This window comes from Geotrypetes seraphini, chromosome 3 (genome assembly GCF_902459505.1).
Source record: "Geotrypetes seraphini chromosome 3, aGeoSer1.1, whole genome shotgun sequence".
NCBI lineage: Eukaryota > Metazoa > Chordata > Amphibia > Gymnophiona > Dermophiidae > Geotrypetes > Geotrypetes seraphini.
In genome coordinates, this window is record NC_047086.1 from 272,981,683 (window position 1) to 273,009,003 (window position 27,321).

The 27,321-nt window shown below is 45.9% G+C and overlaps 1 protein-coding gene across 1 annotated transcript in view; it reads right to left on the bottom strand.

The window, feature by feature from the left end:
* Positions 1 to 27,321, bottom strand: part of HEATR1 (HEAT repeat containing 1) — a 693,629-nt gene that overhangs the window by 146,484 nt on the left and 519,824 nt on the right. The window contains exon 36 of the mRNA XM_033935556.1: positions 18,349 to 18,641. Coding sequence (XP_033791447.1) covers positions 18,349 to 18,641 — 293 coding nt within the window. The remainder of the gene's footprint in view (positions 1 to 18,348; positions 18,642 to 27,321) is intronic.

A 27,321-nucleotide genomic window follows, 5' to 3' on the forward strand; every position in this document is an offset into this window, starting at 1 on the left:
TCAGTCGGCGCGGCAGACTGGCAGGCTGTGGTGGTACACGGGCGGGCAGGGGGTTTGAATCTGTGGGGGGGGGTTGAATCTGCGGGTGTGGGGGGGGTTCAATCTGCGGGTGGGGGGTGTTGAATCCGCGGGGGTGTTGAATCAGGCACTGGAGAGAGGAAAGGTGTAGGCAGGCAGGCTGGCTTCGGGGGAGGGACAAAAGCAAGAGAAGACATAGGAAGGAGGCACTGGGGGCACTAAGGACACAGAACAGGCACTGGGGGCACTATGTACATGGGAAGGAGGCATTGAGGGCACTAGGGACGTGGAAAGGAGTCACAGGGGCACTAAGGACACAGGACAGGCACTATGGACATGGGAAGGAGGCATTGGGGGCACTATGGACATGGGAAGGAGGCACTGCGGGCACTAAGGACACAGGACAGGCACTGGGGGCACTATGGATATGGGGATGAGGCATTGGGGGCATTATGGACATGGGAAGGAGGCACTGGGGGCACTAAGGACACAGGACAGGCATTGGGGGCACTATGGACATGGGAAGGAGGCACTGTGGGTACTAAGGACACAGGACAGGCACTGGGGGCACTATGGACATGGGAAGGAGGCATTGAGGGCACTAGGGACGTGGAAAGGAGTCACAGGGGCACTAAGGACACAGGACAGGCACTATGGACATGGGAAGGAGGCACTGGGGCACTAAGGACAGAGGTACTGGGGGCACTATGCACATGGGAAGGAGGCACTGGGGGGCACTAGGGACATAGGACAGAGGCACTAGGGGGGCACTAGGGACACAGGACAGAGGCACTGGGGCACTAAGGAAACAGGACAGAGGCACTGGGGGGCACTATAGACATGGGAAGGAGGCACTGGGGGCACTAAGGACATAGGAAGGAAGGAGGGAGGAATAGAAAGGGACAATTGTTGGGCCTGAGTGCAGAAAGAAAGAAATAAATGAAAGAAAGGATACAGAATAAGAAGGAAACACAACCAGAGACTCATGAAATCACCAGACAAAGGTAGGAAAAATGATTTTATTTTCAATTTAGTGATCAAAACCTGTCAGTTTTGAGAATTTATGTCTGCTGTCTATATTTTGCACTATATTTGTCTATTTTTCTATAGTTACTGAGGTGACATTGCATATTTTAAAGTCATTTGCCTTGACATCTTTGTAAACCCCAAATGATAATTAACATTTTCTCTGCGTATAGTGTGCTTTGTAGTTTTTTTTTATTTTAAGAACATAAGAAGTTGCCTCCACTGGGTCAGACCAGAGGTCCATCGCGCCCAGCAGTCCACTCCCGCGGTGGCCCATCAGGTCCATGACCTGTAAGGTGACCGGTGTCTAAGCCCTTTTAATCCCCTTGTCCTTCCCTCTAAGCCCTTTCATAACTTATCTCTACCTCTATCTGTATCCTTCAACCCCCGTGTCTTTCAGGAATTTATCCAATCCTTCCTTGAAGCCTGGTAGGATACTCTGTCTTATTACAGCCTTTGGAAGCGCATTCCAGGTGTCTACCACCCTTTGAGTAAAAAAGAATTTCCTAGCATTGGTTCTAAACCTGTCCCCTTTCAATTTCTTCGAGTGCCCCCTTGTTCTTGTGGTTCCCAATAGGCTGAAGAATCTGTCCCTTTCCACCTTCTCTATACCTTTCATGATCTTGAAAGTCTCTATCATGTCTCCTCTGAGTCTCCGCTTTTCCAGGGAGAAGAGTCCCAGCCTTTCCAACCTGTCTGCGTAAGAAAGGTTCTCCATCCCTTTTACCATTTTCGTCGCTATCCTCTGAACCCTCTCAAGCATTGCCATGTTCTTCTTGAGATATGGTGACCAAAATTGGACACAGTACTCCAGATGCGGACAAACCTTCGCACGATACAGCGGCATGATGACTTCCTTCGTCCTGGTCGTAATTCCCCTCTTAATAATACCCAACATTCTGTTCGCTTTCTTTGAGGCTGCTGCACATTGTGCAGTTGATTTCATTGTTGCATCCACCAGCACACCCAAGTCTTTTTCAAGGTTACTTTCCCCTAGTACTGATCCCCCCATTTTGTAACTGAACATCAGATTCTTCTTCCCTATATGCATGACTTTGCATTTCTCTATATTGAAGTTCATTTGCCATTTATTTGCCCACTCTTCCAGTTTGTTTAGGTCCCTTTGTAGGTCTTCACATTCTTCCACTGTTCTAACCCTGCTACAGAGTTTGGTGTCATCCGCAAACTTTATAACTTCACACTTCGTCCCCTTTTCCAGGTCATTTATGAATACATTGAACAGTAGCGGTCCGAGCACCGACCCCTGTGGAACACCGCTTGTGACCCTTCTCCAGTCTGAGTAGTGGCCCTTCACTCCAACCCTTTGCTTCCTGCCTGCCAACCAGTGTTTAATACATCTGTATACGTCCCCTTCTACTCCATGGTTCCACAATTTTCTAAGTAGCCGCTCTTGGGGTACCCTGTCAAAGGCTTTTTGGAAGTCGAGATAAACGATGTCTATGGGCTCCCCTTTGTCCATCTGGCTGTTTATCCCTTCAAAGAAGTGCAGTAAGTTTGTTTGGCATGATCTTCCCTTGCAGAAGCCATATTGGCTCGCTTTCAGTTGTCCATTTTTTTCTATGTGTTCACTGATGCTGTCTTTTATCAGTGCTTCTACCATCTTGCCCGGGACTGAAGTCAAGCTTACTGGCCTGTAGTTCCCCGGGTCGTCCCTCGCTCTCTTTTTGAAGATAGGTGTGACATTCGCTATTTTCCAGTCCTCCGGGATCTCCCCAGTTTTCAAGGATAGATTACAAATGTGTCGGAGTATTTCCGCTATTTCGTTCCTCAGTTCTTTAAGTACCCTTGGGTGGATTCCATCTGGTCCTGGTGATTTGTCGCTCTTCAATCTATCTATCTGTTTGAGGAGATCCTCATGGCTTACCATTATGAATTAATATGAAGATATTATGTGTACATGAAAAATGAATGGAAGAAATCAGGGGCGGGATTGGGGGCGGGGCTAGGGCAGGGTTGAGGCGGGGCTAAGGCAGAATTGGGGCGGGGCTAGGGCAGAATTGGGGGGCAGGACTGACAATTAATAGATGTCCTCTTTTGAAGAAAAAAATAAATGGTCATGTTATCCATGACAGACACACTACACAGGACACTTGAAACAGTAGCAACATGGATGAATAATCACAAACTGAAACTGAATCCAGACAAGGCAAAATTCATTCTCCTTGAAACTAATAAAACCCCAACTATAACAAATCTAGTAATAAACTTAATCACATACCCCATACAACCCACTCTAAAACTTCTAGGAATGGCAATAGACAGATGCTGTACCATGCAACCACAAATCAACAAAACAATACAAAAATCTTCCGCAGTCATGAGAAATTTAAGGCAAGTTTGAAAATTCTTCGACAGAACACAATTCCAGCTCTTGGTCCAGTCCCTAGTCCTAGGTCTTCTTGACTAATGCAACATACTCTATCTCCCCTGTCCCACAACCATGATAAAACAACTACAAACAGTTCAAAACATAGCGCTAAGACTTATCTATTCACTGAAGAAAAAGACCACATCAAGGCAGCATGCCTCGATTCACACTGGCTCCCAATACAAGCAAGAGTAAAATTCAAATTCTACTGCCTACTATTTAAAACCCTAAATGGAGATAGCCCAGCCTACCTAAACAACCGCCTAATCCAAACTACCTCAATCAGACACAGGAGAACTCACAAACTGTTCACACATCACCCAATCAGAGGCGTCAAGCAGCAAAACTAGACCACCAACAATTTACTGATAATGACTCCAGACTACAAATCGTTCAGAAAAGAAATAAAAACCATCCTATTCAAGAAATCCTTGAAAATGAACTAACACCGCTCGACTCATCCCAATTCTCTGAAACAACTCGCTCTACTCTTCAATTCCTCTGGAAATGGCCAGATAACTTATTTTGTAATCTGCCTTGAACCACAAGATATTGGTGGAATAGAAATCACTAATGTAATGTAAAATGGAAGTTTTTGTTAGTTTGTATGAGAAGTTTCATGGACATTTTAAGTTTATAGGGGCACTTTTGGATTGAGAAGCACTTGAGACAACACTATTTTTGAAGATTAACCAGCATTATAGACCTTTTCTACCAGACTCTTACACCTGGACTGGAAGCTTAACACGCAACACTGCCTTTTATGCTAAGTACAACTTTCATATATAATAAGACCATGCAGTTTAAGGCAGGCAGGTGGGTGCGATGATGTCTGGTTGTAACATCACTAATCAGCTTTAATGCTGTGTTTTGATGGTGTTTTAAACAGAGCACTCACAATTTAATAAATTTGAACACTGTTTAATGTTAGTTTTAATGAGAAAGCATATTTTTTGTTTTCTATTGAATTTCCTTATTTTTTCAAAATATTAATTTAACAGGAAGCACGATTCCATTTGTTTGCACCTTTTACAAGCTTCAACGCAGTATTTTGTAGCACTTATAAATTAATGACTAATTTTTATTATTGAACTAATGTATTGCTTCCATTTAATTCTTTTTCTTCTTTTATGCTATTCTGTCTTGTTTTGTTTGCTTTCTTCTCCTAAATGCAAGGGAAGCTATGGGTAAAAGCTATAGATGCAAGGCTTTACCTACTTGCAAGGGGGCATCGGTGTTTCCCTTCTTTACCATGGACTTTTATTTTAAATCACTTAGAAACATAGAAACATGATGGCAGATAAAGGATAAAGCATTTCCTTAGATTACTCCAGAGCTATCACCTCTTAGCTTCATCCTATGCCCTCTCATTGCATTTTCCTTTCAAATGAAAGAGACTCTACTCATGCGCATTTATATTACGTAGGTATTTAAACGTCTGTATCATATCTCCCCTCTCCCGCATTTCCTCAAAAGTAACACAGAATGCCTTGGAATGTTTATGCTGGCTTCCTACCGGATCTTATTTAAAATACTCAGGCCCTTTAAGGCTCTGGCCCTCAGTATCTGAAACACAGACTGAAGCTGCACAGACCTCCTTGAACCTTGTGTTCCTTTTAGGATGCTCTTATCTCACTTCTGTCATCATTCAAAGAGAAAGAATATGATACCAGAAAATAGGGTTTTTCTTGTGCCAATCCTAGTCCTTAGAACTCAACATTTCAGAATATCAGAAAGCTAGAGGGCTATCTTGCATTTAAAAAAATGTGTAAATCCATGTTTAATGAGGCATTTATGTAGTAATAACCTAGTTATAAGTAAAGCAACTATCTAGGGCAGGGGTGTCAACCTTTTAGCTTCCCTGGGCCGCATTGGCCGAAAAAAATTTTTCTGGGGCCGCACAAACACTAACACTAGCCAATGAGCGAAAAAAAGGTTGAGTAGGTCCCAAATTTGCAATCACTAATATAGAAGATGCACGTATCTAATAATAAACCTTCATTAAAGAGACACTGTGGAGAGGAACCCAAAAGCACAGTAATACTTACCCTGACTGAGTGATCCCTCCACGTGTACCGCTGACAGTGGGAGCAGCCACAGGCTTCCACATCCCCATTCTGATGAGCAGGGATGCATGCTCCTGGTTCTCCCATTCACTTCTATTATAGCTACGGTGAGCCTCTTCAGAGGTGAGCCTCATCAGAGTGGGGATGCTGAATCAGCTGTCAGGAGCGCATGTGGAGGATCATTTAATCAGGGTAAATATTACTGCTTTTTTGGGCCTCCCACTTTAAGCTTAGGCTCCCTCAAAATGAATATCTCCCTTGCTGTAGCTAGAAGGGATCCCCAAGCCTCACCAACTGACAGCCACCTCCTCCCCCTCCAATTTCCCAAGTTTTGCTGCTGGCAGCAATATTGCAGAGCGGCTGCCTTCCCTCCTCCCTGCCCCCCATCCCCGGCATTCATGCATGCATGAAAGCAATGGCAGCTTGAGGATATTGCCATTGGCTATAAAGCTTGGAGATTTGGGGTTGCAAGACGAGGAAGATGTCTCTGGTTGGCAGGGTTTGAGAATCCTCACTAGCTCAAGTATTTATAAATAGAACTCAGGCAGGGAGAAACTTTGGTGCCCATCCACTAATTATGGGCTCCAGTCCCTCCCCCAAATCAGCTGTATATGACTACGCCACTGAATACAAAAATAATTCTGATGCACATATCCCAAAACTAACATATTCCAGTTAATAAATTCAAAATAAAACAATTTTTTTTCTACCTTGTTGTTTGGATGTTTTGTTTTTCCATCATCTTGGTCCCAGTTTCTCTTTCTGCTTTTTGTCTATCTTCAACTAATTCTCTTTCCAGTGTCTGCTGTCCATTTTTTCTCCTCTTCTCTTGTTCCATTTCCTTCTTATGCCTGTCTCCAATGTACTGATTTTTCCTTTTCAGCTTTCTTAACTTTTTCTTTTCTTTTTTGCCTCTGTCCACTCAAATCTTGCCTTCTTTCTCACCCTTCTTCTTTTTAAATGTTCAGCTATCTCTTAATTCTCCATCTTCTCTCAGTTCCTAACTCTCCCATTTCCCATCTCACTTCTTTCCCAGCCTCCTATTTCCTGCTGTCTCTTCCCCATTACCACATTTCTACCACTGCACTCACTGCTCTGTCGCTCATCTTGTCATCTCCCTTTTGACCTCATCCACCTGGCTCACCACTTTAAGAATCCCCCTCCATCTCTCCTCTGGTCAGGCTATAATTCCCTATCCTTTCCTTTCCATCTCCTAGCATCTTCTTATCCCAGCTCTCTTCCCCCTCCTGCCCTCCTAAGGGTCCATCTCTGTTCCTCTATCCCCATGCTCCAACATTTTGCTCCCTCTCTTTTCTGTTTTCCTTCTTCCCTCCCCCCCCTTGATGCTGAACAATGAAATGGAGGGGAAAAAAAGAGAGATGCTGCCTCTCTCTGCCTTCCATCCACAGGCCTATTTCTCCCTCCCTCCCTTTCATCCCCAAATTCAACTTCTCTCCCTTTCTCTTTCCAACTGCCCCCATCCCACCTCTCCCCCTGCCTGCCTGCCTTCCCCAGGTCCACCATTTCTCCGTTTCTCTTCCCAACAGTTCTCCCTTCAAGTATCTCTTTCTTCCTCCACACAACCACAGGTCCAACTTTTCTCCCTTCAGACTATTGCCCACCATCTCTCTGTCATCTGTTTCTGGCCCTATAAGCTCTCTCCCCACATCCAATCTAGCACTTCTTTTAATACCCTCCCGCTCTGTACTTAAAAAAAAAAAAGTCCAGGAGGCTTCTTCGGCCCAGTATGTTCTTCCCCTTCTCTCTCCCCAATTGCACCATCTCTTTCCCTCTCTCAGATACCCAATTCTCCCTTTCTATTATCTCCCTCATCTCTGCATCTCTTTCCTTCACTCCCTCCATTCTTCCATCTTATGGCTCAAGCTCCCCTCCATCCCGTATTTGTTTTTCTATATATAACAGATGTAATCTTTTCCCCATTTTCCCTCCCAATTCATGTTTGTCTTGTTTTAAAACTGTTGTTACGGAGTTTTTATTTGTATCTCTATATTTTACTCTTTTAGTTATGTACATCGCTTTGTAAATAGATTTAGCGATAAATCAAATATTAATAAACCTTGAACCTTGATCTTTCCCTTCATTCTATCTCCTTCTCTACTGCCACCAGCCCTCTCTGCCTTCCCCTGAAGGGCTACTGCTGCTGGTGTCTAACTATCAGTTCCTAAGCCCGTTGATTTTTTTTTTTTGTAATTCTTTTTTTAAACAAGAAATAGGAAACAAGAAAGACACAAGGATCCCAATCTCCTGAAAAGTAACAACCAAACAACAATGTCCCACCAAGCACAAGAACTGTGTTGAACATTTTTAAGAGAACAAAACAGAACCCCCTTCCCCACCCCCCGAGAGACAGCTCAATAACCCCCTCCCCGGTACCTTCCCCAACCACCTAGAAGACCAAGTGGAGCCCCCAACTCCCTATATCCAAGAAACAGCCCAACCATCCAGGAATCCAATCACCGCCCCCTCCCCCCAACACCCCTCAGTTCTAGCACAATCCATTCCCTCCACTGCGAGAAATTGACCCCACACCTCCTCAAACTGCTGTCAGCGCTGAGTTAGTAAAGCAGTTAGTCTATAATGCTTACAGACCCAGCCCAATTTCTCTCTCATCATCGGCAGGGTAGGCACCGTTGAGCTCTTCCAATAAAGGGCTATTACCATCCAGGCAGCCGTGAAGGCCAAACGGGTCAACTTGTCCTGCATGTCCTCCACCCCCCCAGGCGGCACCCCCAACAATGTTTGAGGGTATTACCATCTTGCCGGGTGCCTCGGTGTTTTCTGTCTTGCCGACGCCCTCCTCCATCTTCCTGCAGCGTTCGCTGAAAGCCGTGGGCAGCGGCTTCCATGCACCTCCTGCGGCTGATCTGGAAGCGTTCCTTCTGAGGTCGCGACGTCAGAGGGAACACTTCTGGGTCAGCCACAAGAGGCACATAGGATCCACTGCCCGCGGCTTTCAGCAAACACTGCAGGAAGATGAAGGAGGGCGCCGGAAAGACAGAAAACACCGCATCACCCTCAAGCGTGAGCGGGGCCGCACAAAATACTTCTTGGGGCCGCATGCGGCCCGTGGGCCATGGGTTGGACACTCCTGATCTAGGGCTTGATATTCAGCCAGCAGCAATCTGTATTTTGCTAATCACTGCTGACAATAAACCTGGAAACTCAACACTGGGCAGTGTCCAGGCACCAGAACTGAATTTCTTTCTGGAGTCGGCTAACATATTAGCCAGTTAAGTGAGATATTCAGCACTTATCCAGCTATGGATTTACCCTATAAAGAAAGGACCGACTTATGCAGACCTATTTATCTTATGTTATCTAGTTCTTGCATTCCGCCAACTCCCACCAACAGTGGTTCAAAGCAGGTAACAAAAGAATAAAGAATACAACAGAATATTCAGCAAATAGAAAAGACATCAAATAATTAGATGAAGGGGGGCGCTAGAGAGCCCGAACAATATGGAGGCTTGAGTCGCGAGCTCCCGTACACGGCCCCGCTATTCTTGAATTATCACTCACTTACGAGATTGCAATCGTGCTATACAACGCTGTAACAATGCCTCAACCTAAGCAGGGTAAGATCGAGGCCGCCTTTGCCGGCTCCTCCGGTGCTAAACGCCCGAAACAAGATCCTCCGACACCTACTAAAGGAGAGTCGCACAGGCCACGTGTCGACCCGGAGCTTACCATATCGGAGCAGTTACAGCTAATATCTAATATGATGTCTGAAAGCAAGGACGATATTAAAGATATAAAGCACGAAATCATGAATCTTACTGAAAAATTTTCAACCATGGAAACAAAAATGCAGGTACTCGAGAAGAAGTGCTTACTTGTTGATGAGATCTCCACAAACCAGAAAATGGATCGCAAGGCTCTGCATGCTCTGGAGATTCAATTGGAAGATCTGGGTAACAGCGGTCGGCGCCACAACCTGCGTCTAAACGGCCTTCATGAAGGGGCCGAGGGATCTAATCCTTGTAAATTCTTCAAAGATTGGCTACCTAAAGTGTTGTCCCTTACATTTGATCGGGCTCTGGAGGTTGAGAGAGCCCACCGTGTGCCGACCAGGGCCCCGACCGGCTCTCAGCGTGCCAGACCGATGGTAATGAAGATTTTGAGATTTCCACATATAGCTATGATCCTGGACAAAATGAAATCCATCCACAAAATAGACTGGCAGGGTCAAACCATCTACATCTCAGCGGATTATACGAAAGCTACAACAGAAAAACGACGCAAGTTTCTTGCCATGCGCCCTCGCCTGAGAGCTATAGAGGCGCGCTTCGGCCTTCTCTCTCCAGCACGCTTCAAGATAACGTATCAAAATAGAACAAAAACTTACACCGATCCTGAAGAGGTGGACAGATTCTTGAAAGAGCAAGAAAACCTGATCCGTATGGATACCTGACTTTTTTTTTTCTTTTTTGTGTGAATTTTAGTGTTCACCTTTCATCCTGTTTAGTACAGGGTATGCTTGCAGTTTGGATAAGTGTTTATGCACTGTTTTCTATATAGTTGCGAGTGATTAGTTCATTTCAGTATTTTTTCTGTATTTTGCCATTCACTGGTTTTGCGGGGCTGATGGGGGGGAGGCTGCTGACTCGTAGCCTTCATGTTGAGTGTCTCTCTTCCCCTCCATAGGCCTCCGGGGCGCCTTTTGGGCGGGATGGTTACGAGGCTTTTGCCTTGTGGGTGGGTGGGAGTTGGATTGATTGTGGGGTGGGTGGTGGGCTGTATGTATCTGTGTGTGTGGGGGTTTTTTCCTTTTTCTATCTCTTTCACCAGATTCAGGCAGTTTTAATTTCACTATCCAGGAAGCAAACAGTCGTGATTGTTGTGTGGGTTAATTATATATCCATTGCTTGTGGTATTGTGTATTTAGCTCTTTACTATGGCACTCTGTAATGTGTTATCGTTAAACATTAGAGGGTTAAATCACCCTATTAAGAGAAAAAAAATGCTACTGTATTGTAAACACAAATCTGCACATGTGGTTTTTCTGCAGGAAACAAAATTGAATGTGATTGAATCATCCAAACTTAAATGTGATTGGGTCTCTCACTGTTTCTTTTCCCCGGCTGCTTCTTCTAGAGGTGGGGTGGCCATTCTACTTGCTAAACAACTCCAATATACCATAGTTTGTTCCTCTCATGACTCTCAGGGACGCTGGGTATCTGTAACTTTGGACATTGCTTCCCACTGATATACCTTTTTTGCACCATATGCTCCTAATTATGTGGATCGGGAATTTTTTAAAACCTTGGCTAGGGAGTTGGCTTCTATCTCCACCGACTATTTAATAGTGGGTGGGGATTGGAACCTGGTTCTTGATGCATATCTTGATAGGCGGTCTCAATCCACATATCGCCCTCCACTTACACTTCCCATGTTGTTGAACATTATTCAGACATATGGTCTTGCAGATGTGTGGCGTCTATTTCATCCTAAAGCACAGGAATTTACATTTTGGTCCGCGCCACATGCATCAGCAATGCGTTTAGATTATTTTTTACTCTCCCATTCGCTTTTACATTCTGTTCGCTCCTCCTCCATTCTAACCTGCCCTCTTTCTGACCATTCTGCTATATCAATATCCTTGCAGTTAGCTGTTTCTTCTCCTCCTGCCTCCTCCTGGCGATTTAATACGGTTCACGGAAGTTTCGCCCCCCACATTTCGCCCCCAGCAATTCGCCCCTCACATTTCGCCCCCGCACATTTCGCCCCCCGGATGTTTCGCCCCCACACATTTCGCCCCCGCACATTTCGCCCCCCGGATGTTTCGCCCCCGCACATTTCGCCCCCGCACATTTCGCCCCTGATTATGTGTACTGCACATTCCCCCCAAAAAGAGGAGTGGGAAGGGGGACACACCTGCAGTCCTGATGTTTCCTTTCGGCCCTGCACGTTGTCCGGGCTTTCCGTGCGCGGTGGTGGACCCCGCTTCGGCTCCCGATGTTTAAAAAAAAAAAAAAAAAAAAAGGGTGGGCGGAAAGGAGCGGTCCGCCCCGCACGGGCGTACCTTCTGCTTGGGAGCGTCGCGCTTTCCCTGCGCCCTGCTTCCCGGCTCTCTCCTCGTGTGGCTGGGGCAGGGTAAAGGGTGGGGGGGGCTGCTTGAGAGGAGTCGCCGCTGGAGAGGAGTCGCGGCGGTAGCCGCGCCGGCGTTTCTGAGCCGGCGACTCCTTCCTCCTAGGGCGCGGGTCGCGTTGGCGCTGCGACAGCGTTCCGGGCCGGCCTCTCCCTCCCCCCCCCCAGGCCACGGGCCGCAACTCCCTCCTCACATGCCGCGGGCCGCCTGGGGACACACCTGCAGTCCTGATGTTTCCTTTCGGCCCTGCACGTTGTCCGGGCTTTCCGTGCGCGGTGGTGGACCCCGCTTCGGCTCCCGATGTTTAAAAAAAAAAAAAGGGAGGGCGGAAAGGAGCGGTCCGCCCCGCACGGGCGTACCTTCTGCTTGGGAGCGTCGCGCTTTCCCTGCGCCCTGCTTCCCGGCTCTCTCCTCGTGTGGCTGGGGCAGGGTAAAGGGTGGGGGGGGGCTGCTTGAGAGGAGTCGCCGCTGGAGAGGAGTCGCGGCGGTAGCCGCGCCGGCGTTTCTGAGCCGGCGACTCCTTCCTCCTAGGGCGCGGGTCGCGTTGGCGCTGCGACAGCGTTCCGGGCCGGCCTCTCCCTCCCCCCCCCCAGGCCACGGGCCGCAACTCCCTCCTCACATGCCGCGGGCCGCCTGGGGACACACCTGCAGTCCTGATGTTTCCTTTCGGCCCTGCACGTTGTCCGGGCTTTCCGTGCGCGGTGGTGGACCCCGCTTCGGCTCCCGATGTTTAAAAAAAAAAAAAAGGGAGGGCGGAAAGGAGCGGTCCGCCCCGCACGGGCGTACCTTCTGCTTGGGAGCGTCGCGCTTTCCCTGCGCCCTGCTTCCCGGCTCTCTCCTCGTGTGGCTGGGGCAGGGTAAAGGGTGGGGGGGGGCTGCTTGAGAGGAGTCGCCGCTGGAGAGGAGTCGCGGCGGTAGCCGCGCCGGCGTTTCTGAGCCGGCGACTCCTTCCTCCTAGGGCGCGGGTCGCGTTGGCGCTGCGACAGCGTTCCGGGCCGGCCTCTCCCTCCCCCCCCCCCCCCCCCAGGCCACGGGCCGCAACTCCCTCCTCACATGCCGCGGGCCGCGTGGGGACTGGCGGCCCGGTGGGAAGGGAGACAAAGTTAGAGTGAGAGAGAGAGAACGGAGGAACGCTCAGGGGCGAAATGTGCAGTACACATAATCAGGGGCGAAATGTGCGGGGGCGAAATATGCGGGGGCGAAATGTGTGGGGGCAAAACATCCGGGGGGCGAAATGTGTGGGGGCGAAATGTGTCTGGGGGCGAAATGTGGGGGGCGAAATGTGAGGGGCGAATTGCTGGGGGCGAAATGTGGGGGGCGAACCTTCCGGATCCCATTTAATACGGCTCTCCTGGATGATCCTCACTTCGTGGAACAACTTGAGGCGTGGTCTAAAGATTACCTTCTTGATAATGACACCCCTGGGATAACTTCCCAAACCCTCTGGGACGCTTATAAGGCATACCTAAGAGGTAAAATCATAGCCTATACAGCTCATATTAACAAAGAACGAAAGAAAACTCTTGAGAATCTGGATATACAGATCAAGGCACTGGAAGTCCGATATCATTCCTTACCCATAGCCTCTGACCTGTTGCAGATTCGTAAACTCAAATTTCAATACAATACTATCCTGTCTGAACGGGCTGGAATTCTGCTATTACGGGAGGGAGTGGTATATTATGAACATCGTAACACAGCGGGAAAATTATTGGCCAATTATCTTAAACAAAAGAAAAGAACCAGTCGTATTAAAGCCTTAAAATCCTCTGGATCCCTTATCACTGATCCTACTGAAATATCAGAGCACTTCCGTTCTTTTTATGAGCGCCTCTATACTTCGGGAACTAATCCCTCTGACGAGGACTTTTCGACATTCTTTCAAAACTTGAACCCTCCCCCGATTCCACCACAACTATTTGATGATCTCAACAGACCTTTAACTGAGATGGAGATTGGTACAGCCATAGCTGGACTGCGCTCAGGAAAAGCTCCGGGAGGGGATGGTTTCTCATTGGGCTTTTATAAATCCTTTCAAAAAATAGTAATTCCTTTACTTCTTCGACTATATTCTGAATTTCTGGATAGAGGGAGTAGTGGAGGTACATTTGTTGAAGCGGACATTGTGGTTTTCCCCAAACCTGGTAGGGATCCCTTGTTGCCTAAAAATTATAGACCAATCTCTTTACTCAATTATGATTGTAAAATTTATGCGGAAAGACTTGCTAAAGTACTCCCTTTGCTTATTCACCCCACACAGTGTGGCTTTGTGAAGGGACGTCTTACCGCTGACAACTCCAGAGTTTTTTGTCATGTGTTACAGGCTGCCCATCAGACTTCCATACCAACTTGTGTTATGTCATTAGATGCCGAAAAGGCTTTTGATTATGTGGAGTGGAAATATTTGTCCTATACCCTTCGCTGGTTCCAATTAGGGGATGCGTATGTAGATATGGTAGGTCTTTTATATGCTAATCCTAGGGCCAGATTGAATGTGGATGGGTATTTCTCTTCCTACTTTTCCTTGTCCTTTATCACCCCTCCTATTCAATCTGGCCCTAGAACCTCTACTGCATCAGTTAGACTCTTCACCAGATATTCAGGGCATTCAGGTTGGTCCCAATGAGGTACGTTTGTCTGCCTTCGCGGATGATGTACTCCTATACATCTCCAAGCCGGAGGATAGTCTTCCATCTATCTTTAATCTTCTTTCCATATTTGGTAAACTCTCTGGTTACACCATAAACTGGGATAAAACTGAGGTACTACCCTTGAACCCTTCATGCACACAGGCTATGGTTGCTCCTTATGGTCTCACTTGGTGTTCCAATGATCTTAAGTACTTGGGCATTCGTTTCTGTAATACATGGCAAGATACGGTTGCCTTGAATGTTAAATTGCTACTAAATAAGATTCAGACATTATGTTCACAATGGTCTCCATTGCATTTAATGTGGTGGGGCCGACTAGAAACAATTCGCATGATGTTGACACCTCAAGTTTTATATGTCTTACAGATGCTGCCGCTACCTCTTCCACCTAGCTTATTTAAGCAATTGGATAAAATCCTAACTACATTTCTCTGGTGTGGGAAACCATCACGAATAGCGCTATCTACCCTTAAGAGGCCTTGGGGACTAGGAGGGGTAAATTTTCCACAGTTTTCTTTATATGCCAAGGCTGCTTTGCTTCGGGGAGTTAGTAAATGGTTTTTACCTCCTACCAGTGTTGTAACTAGACCTTATTGGGAATCACTGGAACGAGACCTTATGCCTTCTATTCCTATTGAACAGGCATGCTTCTCTTCTAGGACACCATATTTCCAGGACTGGGCGGTACTTACCGCTTCTAGAGAGGTATTGATAAGCCTAGATAAGACTTTACAACATCACATGTACACGAGTATTCATTCGCCTATTTGGGGTAACCCCCACATTATAATAGGCGCCCGAATGGTATATTGGCCTACCTGGGTTCAATATGGTATTTGGTATATTCAAGATATATTGTTTTATGATAAATTGATGTCTTTCTCTCAATTACAAAATGTTTATGAGGTACCCTCTACTCAGAGATACCGATATTTGCAGTTATGTCATAGTATTACTACTAGTTTCGGTCAGACCTTGGATAAACTGCATCGAGGTATTAATCTCACGAGGTCTTTACTGACCACATGGAGCACCAAGCCCCATGTTATGTCTGTAATATATGACATTCTACAGGATGCGGGCATATCACACCCCCTTCCTATTCAGAATATGTGGTCGCTTGACCTTCAATGTCTGATCTCTGACTGCCAATGGGATCAGGTGTGGAAATTATGTAATAGACCCCTGCATTCAGCCTCTATTAGACAATCCTTATATTTTGTTCTTCATAAAGCACTGTGGACACCTGTCAAACAGCAGAGATCTTCCCCGACTTCCTCTGATAAATGCTGGAGATGTCAGCATTTTGTGGGAACTTTTCAGCATATGTTATTTGACTGTTCTCATGTATCTGGCTTCTGGTCGGAGGTTGGAGAACTAGTCAGCCGGATAATTCCTTCTCCTGCTTCTTTGACTTACCAGATGGTTATATTGAGATCAGCTATTCTCTTTCCATCACTTTTCCATCATGCTGCTCTTTTTGACATTCTTATTGGTCTGGCCATCAAATCTGTGTTACTACAGTGGAAACTTCGGACTCAGTTATCACCTTCCCGATGGTGGAACATGGTTCTCTCGGCTTATCAACACGAGTCTAGGTTGGCTGAATGCAGGGGCTCAGTATCAGTCTTTAAGCGTATTTGGTCTCCCATACAACAATTTTGTAGTGTCAGCTCTGAATAACTGTTTGCTCTCCTGATACCTTTTCTTTATATAAGTGATTACTGCTTGTATAGATTTTTGTACAACTTGGTTCGCTATATTGATGACCACATTTTGTGCTCTATACTGTTTACTCGCTACATTGTTGATTGTCTGATTCTTTAGTCAGTATTATGCTATGTACTTATTTTATGTTCATTTTTATATTTCTTTCTGTTTTCTTGATTTATTCAATAAACATGATTGACTTAAAAAAAAAAAAAAATAATTAGATGAATCATCAGTTAAGTGCTGAATATTGGCACTTAACTGGCAAAATACTGACTCCGCCCACAAAAGTTGGTTTTCAATTTGACGCTAACCGGTTTTCAGTGGCACTAACCAGTCCTAGACATAGCCCATAAATACCAAATACAGATTCACTCCTTAGTGGCTGACATACAACTATATCTCTACCAGTAGGAAATACCTGCGATGCCTACATCACAAAACTCCTAAACTGCCTCTTGGAAATCAAAAACTGGATGTCGGTCAACAAATTACAACTAAATGCCTCCAAAACGAACTCCTTTGCATCCGCAAAGAACACTACAACCGCATCCATCCCTCGCTAAGCTGGGACTCAACTATCATAACTGAGAAGGACCAAACACGCAGTCTAGAAATACTCCTTGACTCTAATCTATTGCTTTCTAACCATATCTCTCAAGTGGTATCTTCCTCATTTTACTACCTGTGACAACTCCGTAAAATAAGAACTACTATATTTTTCGCTCCATAAAATGTTCATGACCATAAGACGCATCCTAGATTTAGAGGAGGAAATTCCAAGAAAAAAATATTCTGAAACAAATTGTGCCTCTGAACCCAGTCCCCTAGAAAAAAGACAAATATACTGCAGCAGACAGATTTTGATCACTAAATTGAAATCCTACCTTTGTTATCTGGTGATTTCTGGTTGCACTAGATAGTTCTTTCTTTCCTTCCTTACTTCCTCAGGCCCAACAATTGTGTCTTTCTATGCCCTCCCTCCCTATGTCCCGAGTTCTTGGCCCCTCCCCCTCACTGCCTTCCAGCCTTTGTCCTTCCTCCCTCCCGCACCGAAGCCTGCCTGCCTTCCTCTCTCCCTTCTGCACCTAAGCCTGCCTTCCTCACTGCCATGCCGATTCCTCCTCCCTGGTCCGTCGCAACTCCATGAAGGGAAGGGCTGGTGGCGTGCAAGCCTTCCCCCGACGTCAATTCTGATGTCAGAAATAAGGTCCAGGCCAGCGATTAACTGGCCCAGACCTTCTCTCCGACATCAGAATTGACGTCAGGGCAAGACTTGTGGGCCCTTCTCTTCCTTTCCTGCGGCAGCAAGTGGGTAAGAGGGCAGCGAGCAGCACCAGCAGCTGCGGGTGACGAGCAGCAGCAGAACGCCGGGGGGGGGGGGGAGGGATGGGGGCAATGGATGTGTATTCGCTCCATAAGACGCACCCCTTTTTCAGGGGTGGAAAAAGTGCATCTTATGGAGTGAAAAATACAGTACTTGTCTGATTCAACTTCACCCAACTACTCTATGCCTTAGTTCTCTCCCATATGGACTACTGCAATGCACTATTCAACAGTCTCACAGCAAAGAACATACGTCATCTTCATCTTTTATAATCACACATTTCCCCAAATGCTTTTTCTGCATACCATAATTTTAGTGGTAATACAGGATCAGATCCCAGATGACCGAAACACGGACCGGGTCAGTCCATACCACATTTTCCCTGTGTGTTACACGGATTTGGTATTTGTGAAGATTTCAAATAAACTATTTTGTCAAGATCATTGTGTCCGCAGCTTCTCTTGTTTTTCCTGCTACTGTGGACTCAACTGGCGGATTCCCTTTATTTCAAACTGAGGTCAAAAACATTTTCAGCTAGCTTTTTTTTAGAAAGACTCCCAAAAATATTATGAAAAACAAACAGGAGAGCTACTTTAATGTTCTACAGCAGAAGTGTCAAATGTCAGTCCTCGAGGGCCGCAATCCATGCATATTCATTGGGGAAATCCTGAAAACCCAACTGGATTATGGCCCTTGAGGACCGACATTTGACACCCCTGCTCTACAGAGTGGAAACAAATTGAGGTATCACATATGCTCAGAAGCTTAACAGCTATATTAGAGAGAGCTTTCTATCAGAATGTTGTTGGATGACATCATCCAGTTGGGTAACCGATTAATTTTGTCAATTGCAAAAGCCAGTTACAGCGCTCTCTACAGCTTGATTCTAATGTTATCAGGCCACATTATTTCCCACTATCCTTAGAAGACTATCTTGCAAAACAAACCACCTTCACAAAGCTTATTTGTCAGTTTTATCACATCTTTGCACACTGGAAAAAGATGGTAGAGAAGGTAGGTAATCCCATGATAGCAGCAGGGGTAAAACATACCTTGGAAGCTGTGGTATTGCCAGTGCCTTCAGTGCACTGGTAACCTCTGCTATGCAGAGCAGTGCACTACCCATCATGTTCTTGTCTTCTTGTCCATCTGCTCTGATCAGCTCCACAGCTGCACTCAGTACTGGCACAAACACTTCCTGCTCTGATGCACCAAAGCACCGGCACAGCAGTTTCAGGCTGAAGAGTGCTGTCTGTCTGTTGATGACCTGTTCCTCCTCTTCTGTGTCTGCCTTACGACCCACAATAGACAAGAGATCTCCAGTGAGTCCTAAGAGCAGCTGAATCTGAAAAGGAGGGACAGCAGAATGAAGAAAGCAAAAATAGAACCTGCAAGATGATAAAAAGCCATATTCCAGTTTTAGTTTTTTACCGGACTTGCTGAAAATTGACAATTTACCACCAGTAGTAGTGGTTTTTCAAAGTCATCCAAATAGCCTAATGAATTATTTTATTTAATTTTCTATACCATTCTCCCAAGGGAGCTCAGAATGGTTTACATGAATTTATTCAGGTACTTAAGCAATTTTCCCCGTCTGTCCCAGAGGGCTCACAATCTATCTAATGTACCTGAGGCAAATGGGGGATTAGGTGGCCCAGAGTCACAGGGAGTAGCATGGGCTTGAACCCACAATCTCAGGGTTCTGAAGCTGCAGCTTTAAACACTGCATCATATTCTCCCCCTCATTTGATCTGTATAATTTGTATTACAAGTACTTTTATGGAATCCAAACTGGGCATTTTTAGAAGGATGATATAAATAATGAAATTATTCAGTGAGGAAGCACATTATAAAATCAAGCAAGCATTTCATAGGTGTCTCTCAATATACTGAATGTCTTTAAAGATTAATATGGTGAATATGAGGACTGTGAATGTTCTGCATATTTCAGTGAAGTGCTGTATTGTGCACTGAACAAGGGTTTGAACATAACAGTATGTTCCAATGACAACGCCCAGGTACTAGGGTAAGAGATATCACAATGGCAAAATGAACTAAAATGTAGGCAAAAAATATTAAATTAAACTGTGTAAAGGTATCTTTGCATCTGAACATTGACAGGAACTAGATCTAAATACCCTATTCTTCAAAAGTCATTATAAGAACTCTTTTTCTTTAGGTGCATTACCCCTCCAACCATCCCTCTAGGTACAATAGCTTCGTGGTATAGTTCCTTTAGAAATACAAGACAAAAGTAGTAGGACATAGAAAAAGTAAAAATCATGTCTTACCTGATAATTTTCTTTCCTTTAGTCCTCTCAGATTGGTTCAGAACCAGTTGATCGTGTCTGTCAGCCAGCGGATGATGACAAAGAAAGTAGTTCTTTGTGACTCACTGCATAAGGCTATTATGCAGCCATAGAATGCTCAGAATTTCAAATAGACAAGCAATAGTTCTCGTAAACAAACTTTTTAGTCTTTCCTCAAACGAGAGGAATTCCATCTCTTTTATCATCTTGGTCGCTCTTCTTTGAACCTTTTCTAGTGCCGCTATATCTTTCTTGAGATAAGGAGACCAGAATTGAACGCAATACTTCAGATGAGGTTGCACCATGGAGCGATACAGGGGCATTATAACATTCTTAGTCTTGTTAACCATCCCATTTTTGATAATTCCTAGCATCCTGTTTGCTTTTCTGACTGCCGCCGCACATTGGATGGAAGGTTTCATCATATTGTCTACGATGACACCCAGATCCTTTTCTTGGGCGCTAACCCCCAAGGTGGACCCTAGTATCTGGTAACTGTGATTTGGGTTATTCTTTCCACTTTGCATTTGTCCACATTAAATTTCATCTACCATTTGGACGCCCAGTCTTCCAATTTCCTAAGGTCTGCCTGCAAGTTTTCACAATCCGCATGCGTTTTAAGAACTTTGAACAGTTTAGTATCATCTGCAAATTTAATCACCTCACTTGTTCCAGATCATTTATAAATAAGTTAAATAGCACCGGTTGCAGTATAGATCCCTGTGGCACTCTACTGTTTACTCTCCTTCATTGAGAAAAATGACCATTTAACCCTGGATATGCCTATCAGCAGTATCAGCGATCAAGACAGAAAAAAATTACAGCACTGATGAGCTGGTCAATGACCTAACGTATGGATTACTTGCTCAGTGGTACAAAGCAAATCCAAAATTCAGTGGTCCTGTTATAAACAGCCATGTTAGGATTAAAGCAAAGTCGAAATCCATGTGGGAACAAGCCAGCAAAATTTCAGAGGGCAGAGCAAAACTGAATGACAGAGACGTGTGAAATAAAAGAGTTGTATTGATGTGGGATGCAATTTTGCCTGTGTCAGTGGACAATACATACTTTGTGACTGCAGCAGAGAGAAGATTCCTGTGATTGAGTTAGCCTTCATAAAAGGTCAAAGAGAGAAAGTTGAGAGTGATGGACCTCAGATTGGAGTCCAAACAAAGCACAGGAGATACAAAAATCCCACAGAAGCAAGCCAAGCAATCAAAGTGGAATGAGAACCAAAAACAGGCAAACAATAGGGACAATACTAAATAAGCTCAGAATGTCCACAAAGCAGTTTTTTTTTAAATCAAGCAAAAAATTAGCCTCAAGGAACATGCTCAATCACCGGTCCTGACCACATAGTAACATAGTAGATGACGGCAGATAAAGACCCGAATGGTCCATCCAGTCTGCCCAACCTGATTCAATTTACATTTTTTTTTTTTTTTTTTTTTTTCCTTCTTAGCTATTTCTGGGCAAGAATCCAAAGCTTTACCCGGTACTATGCAATGTAAGGACTGGTGTTTGAGCATAGCTTTATTTTAAACACTGCTTTATGGACATTCTGATATTTAATGGACTTCTGATGAAGGCTTTCAGCCGAAACACAGCTTGTGTCGAGTCCTAGTTGTAAAACCAATATTCTTGAGAATCTCCATAATAAAGAGCTTATTGAATATTGTCCTTATAGTTTGCCTGTTTTGATTCCTACACCACTTTGATTGCTTGGACCTCAGGATTGAATCAGTTGACCTCCCTGAGACCAGAAGACATGAACTACAGAAGAAAAGGCAGGCAAAAAGGAAGGAAGATGAAGAAAAGTGGAGAATGAAGAGTGAAAAAAAAATAGCAGAAGAGAAAAAGATGATGGAGAGATCTGTGCTTGGAAGTGGAACAGGGAGATTTGGATGACGTGGCAGAAGAACCAATGGAGGAAGCTAGGAAGAGGCCAAAATATTGTACTGAGGATATAACCAAATACTCAATCAAGAGCATAAGCAATGCAGTAACAATTTGAGAAACAGTTTATAATATGTTTCATCTACAAATGAAAATTCAATAAGCTCTTAGAGAAAATAAGACTTACTCAATGATAGCTCAGTTAATGGTTCAACAACCAAGATTAGTTCTGGTTGTGAATCTTGGGCACTGGAGAATTTTAGTCTTTCATCTCTATGTATTGAGCTTTAATCTTCTTGGAGTTGTGTGTTGGCCTATGATAGGAGTTGAACTGAGGATATAACCAACATAGCCCGTGTCAATTTAAGACTCCACACTGGACAGAGAGACAGCAAAGTTGCTACCGCTGACTGAATTGATGCAAGACTCACTTGGACACAGCTTTGGTGATTGATCATGACAATGTGAAGGCGGCTCAGGCGAGAATCATGAAAAAACTGGACGTAGAGTTTGAGGAGGAACTTAAGCAGAATATCATTACAGGTAATCCTCAGTTTAAGAATGCCTGACTTATGCCAAACTCATACTTACAAACCGGTGTCCTGCCTCTCCCTTCCTGTGCTGTGCCCCTTCTTCCTCCCTTCCTGTCAAAACATAACCCTCCTCCTCCCTTCGTTGTCCCAGTGCGCCCCTCGTCTCTATTCCTCCGTTCAGTGTCCCAAATTTGTACCTCTCTTGGGTGTTTATTTCCTCTGGCCGGCTTTCTCCTTCTAGTCGCACTTTGCAAAGCCGCAGCCACTGGTTTCTGCACGCGGCTCACAGCTGACCCATAAGTCTTCCTTCACATCAGCAGGAAGATTTACACATGCATGTAAGCTATATGCAGAAACCAACGACTTTGCGAAGTGCGACTAGGAGGAGAGAGCTGGCTAGAAGAGGTAAGCACCCATGAAAGGAAGATTCTTTTCCAGGAATGCTGTATTTGGTGTACACCAAACATGTCCTCTTTTCTGGTGTTCAAATAATTCAATTTTAGACTCATCTGTCCATAGAACACTAAGTCTGGTGTTTGTCTACGTTCTCTCTGGCAAACTTCGGTCTGGTCTTGATGTTTCTCTTAGACAGCAAAGGTTTCCTCCTTGCACACCTCCCATGCAAGTTAAATTTGTGCAGTCTCTTTCTGATTGTAGAGGTATGCACTTTCACATCAACAGTAGCAAGAGCCTGCTGTAGGTCCCATGATGACATTTTAGGGTTTTTGGAGACTTCTTTTAGCATCTTGCAGTCTGCCCTTGGGGTCAACTTGCTTGGACGGCCAGACCTGGGCATGTTGGCAGTTGTTTGGAAAGTCCTCCACTTGTACACTATTTTCCGGCCATGGAATGGCTAATGTCAAATTTTTTTGAGATCTTTTTAAATCCCTTACCAGACTTATAAGCTGCTGCAATCTTCTTTCTAAAGGCCTCAGACAGCTCTTTTGATCTCACCATGGTGTTCACTCTCACAGCAGCAGCAGTCAAGAGCATACCAAACTAAATGTCTGAGGTTTAAGTAGACACAAGAAATACACTCCAATACTGCCAAAGCCCTAAATTAGCAACAACACAAAAAGGCAGAACTTTGATGTGACTAGGTCTGCCTTTTTGTGAGGTTTTAATATATAGAAATGCAAGGTCATGCATGTTGGGAAAAAGAACCCGATGTTCAGCTATACAAAGGGGGGAACATTGCTAGATGTAAGTATCCTTGAAAGAAATCTGGGTGTGCTGGTGGATACAACAATGAAAGCATCAGCACAATGCGCGACAGCCTCAAAGAAAGCAAACAGAATGCTGGGTATCATCAAGAAGGGTATCACGACCAGGACAAAGGAAGTCATCATGCCACTGTACCGTGCAATGGTGCGCCCGCATCTGGAGTACTGTGTCCAGTATTGGTCGCCGTACCTCAAGAAGGACATAGCATTGCTTGAGGGGGTCCAGAGAAGAGCGACGAAAATGGTAAGAGGTATGGAAAACCTTTCGTATGCTGACAGGCTAGAACAGCTGGGGCTGTTCTCCCTGGAAAAGAGGAGACATGATACAATCTTTCAAGATCCTGAAGGGCATAGATAAGGTAGACAGGGACAGATTCTTCAGACTGTGGGGAACATCAAGTACAAGGGGGCACTAGGAGAAACTGAAAGGGGATAGGTTTAGAACCAATGCCAGGAAGTTCTTCTTCACCCAAAGAGTGGTGGACACATGGAACACACTCCCGGAGGTTGTGGTGGGGCAGAAGACACTACAGGGATTCAAAGAAGGTTTGGATAATTTCCTGAAGGAAAAGGGGATTGAGGGATACGGATAAAAGTAAGGATAGGTTTTTTAGGGCAGGGAACACTTGACAGGTCATGGACCTGATGGGCCGCCACGGGTGCGGACCGCTGGGCGCGATGGACCTCTGGTCTGAACCCGGTGGAGGCAACTTCTTATGTTCTTAAGTAGGGCAAATCTCCTTCAAAATGCTGAGTAATGATGTTCTAATCATGTGCACCTGATGTGATACACTTGTGTGTGATTTGAGCCACTTTAAGTGAGAGGATATGTGGGGGTGTCCTAATTTATTCCTCAGTTAGAATACACATTTTTTTGATATCTTTTGTTTCATGAGTAAATCAAGGAAAATCTTTGTTGTTTACCTTCAATTACATCACTTTCTTTTCCAGAGATGATAAAAAAGATTTGATATTGATATGTGAACATTTCTCAAGAAAGAACTGAATATTTCATGGGGTGTCCTAATTTTTTCACACGACTGTACGTATAAAATAATTTTTAAATGACTTCTTCACACACAATTCACAGACCAAATACAGAACAATGGATCATAAATTAAAAAATAGAAATATCAATATCAAAACTGAACTGGAAGTCCCAAAACAAATTCAACAAGAATTTTATTTTGTACTAAACACAATTGGTGGCATAACCATGAGAGGGGGCTGGGCGTCCCACTTTGAGCTTAGGCCCTCTCAAAATGAACATCTCCCTTTGCTGTAGCTGGTGGGAATCCCCAAGCCTCATCAACTGATGACCAGCTCCTGAGGTCCAGAGACCAGAAAGCACAGTTACTTACCGTAACAGGTGTTATCCAGGGACAGCAGGCAGATATTCTCACATGTGGGTGACGTCATCTACGGAGCCCCAGCGCGGACAGCTTTTCAAGCAAACTTGATTGAAGTTTCAAGTTTGCTACACTGCACCATGCATGTGCATGCCTTCTTGCCCACTAGAGGGCGCATCCCACCTCGTGGTCCTCAATTCCATAACAAGCAAAGAAGCCATCCCCGGGGAGGAGGGCGGGTTGTGAGAATATCTGCCTGCTGTCCCTGGATAACACCTGTTACGGTAAGTAACTGTGCTTTATCCCAGGACAAGCAGGCAGCATATTCTCACATGTGGGTGACCTCCAAGCCAACAAACAAAAAAGGGCAGGTGGGAGGATGGCAACTTAAGAAAACAGGTTACGTAACACCGACTGGCCAAATCGGCCGTCGCTTCTGGACAAAGTGTCCAGGCAGTAGTGGGAGGTAAACGTATGAACCGAAGACCAAGTGGCAGCTTTACATATGTCCTCCACAGGAGTAGAGCGGAGGAAAGCAACAGAGGCTGCCATCGCTCGGACCTTATGCCCCGTGACTCGACCCGGGAGCGTAAGACCAGCCTGAGCGTAGCAAAAAGAAATACAAGCGGCCAACCAGTTGGACAAGGTGCGCTTGGAAACAGGATGTCCTAAACGATTAGGATCAAAGGACAAAAACAATTGAGGAACCTTCCGATGAGACCTGGTACGTTGGAGATAAAATGCCAACGCCCTCTTACAGTCAAGCGTGTGAAGCGCCGTCTCGCCCGGATGGGAGTGGGGCTTAGGAAAGAACACAGGAAGAACAATGGACTGATTGAGGTGGAAATCAGACACAACCTTAGGTAAAAATTTAGGATGGGTGCGGAGAACCACCTTGTCATGATGAAATACAGTAAAAGGTGGGTCCGCAACCAAAGCCTGTAGCTCACTAATCCGTCGAGCAGACGTGAGCGCAATCAGAAAAACCACCTTCCAAGTGAGAAATTTAAGGTGAGACTTGTCGATAGGCTCAAAGGGAGGTTTCATCAGTTGAGCTAGGACGACATTCAAATCCCAAACCACCGGAGGAGGTTTGAGAGGGGGACGAACATTGACTAGACCCTTCATGAAACGAGTCACCAGAGGATGAAGCGACAGAGAACGTCCTTCCAAGTGGCGATGGAAAGCGGAAATGGCACTGAGATGCACCCGAACGGATGTCGTCTTCAGGCCTGAATCAGACAGATGCAACAAGTAGTCCAGCACCGAAGACACCGGGACCGAATCCGGATCCAGATGGTGCGAGGAACACCAGGAGGAAAACCTGGTCCATTTCTGGGAATAACAAAGCCTGGTCGAAACTTTGCGCGAGGCTTCCAGAACTTCCCTCACAGACCGAGAGACGGGAACCGAAGTCAAGGCGAAAGGAACCAAGCGGTCAGGTGTAAAGACTGAAGATTGGGATGCAACAGCGAACCCCGACTCTGAGAAAGCAGAGAGGGAAACACTGGCAGAAGTAGAGGCTCCCTGACACTGAGTTGAAGAAGTAGGGAGAACCAGTGTTGACGAGGCCACCGAGGCGCAATGAGAATCATAGTGGCTCTGGATGATTTGAGATGAACCCACGTCCTCAAAATTAGAGGGAAAGGAGGAAACGCATAAAGGAACTTCCCTCCCCAGTCCAGAAGAAAGGCATCTGCCTCGAGACGGTCCAGGGAGTACATCCGAGAACAATACAGGGGTAGTTTGTGAGTCTCCGGGGAGGCAAACAGATCCACCTGAGGAGTTCCCCAGCGGTCGAAGACCTCGCGTAGAACCCTGGAGTTTAACGCCCACTCGTGCGGCTGGAGAAGACGACTGAGTTTGTCGGCCAGACAATTCTTCTCTCCCTGAATGTAAACCGCCCGCAGGAAGATGTTCTGGGAGACCGCCCATTCCCAAAGGCGCAGGGCTTCCTGCCACAGGGACCAAGAGCCCGTCCCACCTTGCTTGTTCACATGGTTGTCCGTGCGCACGAGGACTACCTGATCGCGGAGCAGGTGGCCAAATGCTCGAGCCGCCAGAAAGATGGCACGAAGCTCCAACACATTGATGTGACAGCGGCGGTCCTCCGCGGACCACAGACCCTGGGTCCGCAGACCGTCGAGGTGGGCCCCCCACGCGTACTCCGAGGAGTCCGTGGTCAGAACTTTGCGATGTGGAGGGACGAGAAAAAGCAAACCCCCGGAAAGATTCGTAGAGTCGGTCCACCAACGGAGCGATCGCCTCAAAGAAGGCGTCACCGCTACCAGGCAGGAGACCGGATCGCAATCCTGGCGCCACTGAGAGGCCAGAGTCCACTGGGGAATTCTCAGGTGCAGTCTGGCGAACGGAGTGACGTGGACCGTCGACGCCATGTGGCCTAGAAGCATCATCATGCGCTGAGCCGACACAACCGGCAGTTGAGAAACGAGACGACCCAACCGAATAAGGGCCTCCAAACGAGGAGGTGGGAGGAACGAACGGAGGCGAACAGTGTCCAGCACTGCGCCTATAAACTGAAGTGATCGGGACGGGCACAACTGTGACTTGGGAAAGTTCACTTCGAAGCCCAGTCGTTGAAGGAAGATGATAGACTGTCGGGTCGCTGAGATAACCCCCTCCCTGGTCGGGGCCTTGATCAGCCAATCGTCCAGGTAGGGGAAGACCTGAAGCCCCCGAGACCGCAGGGCTGCA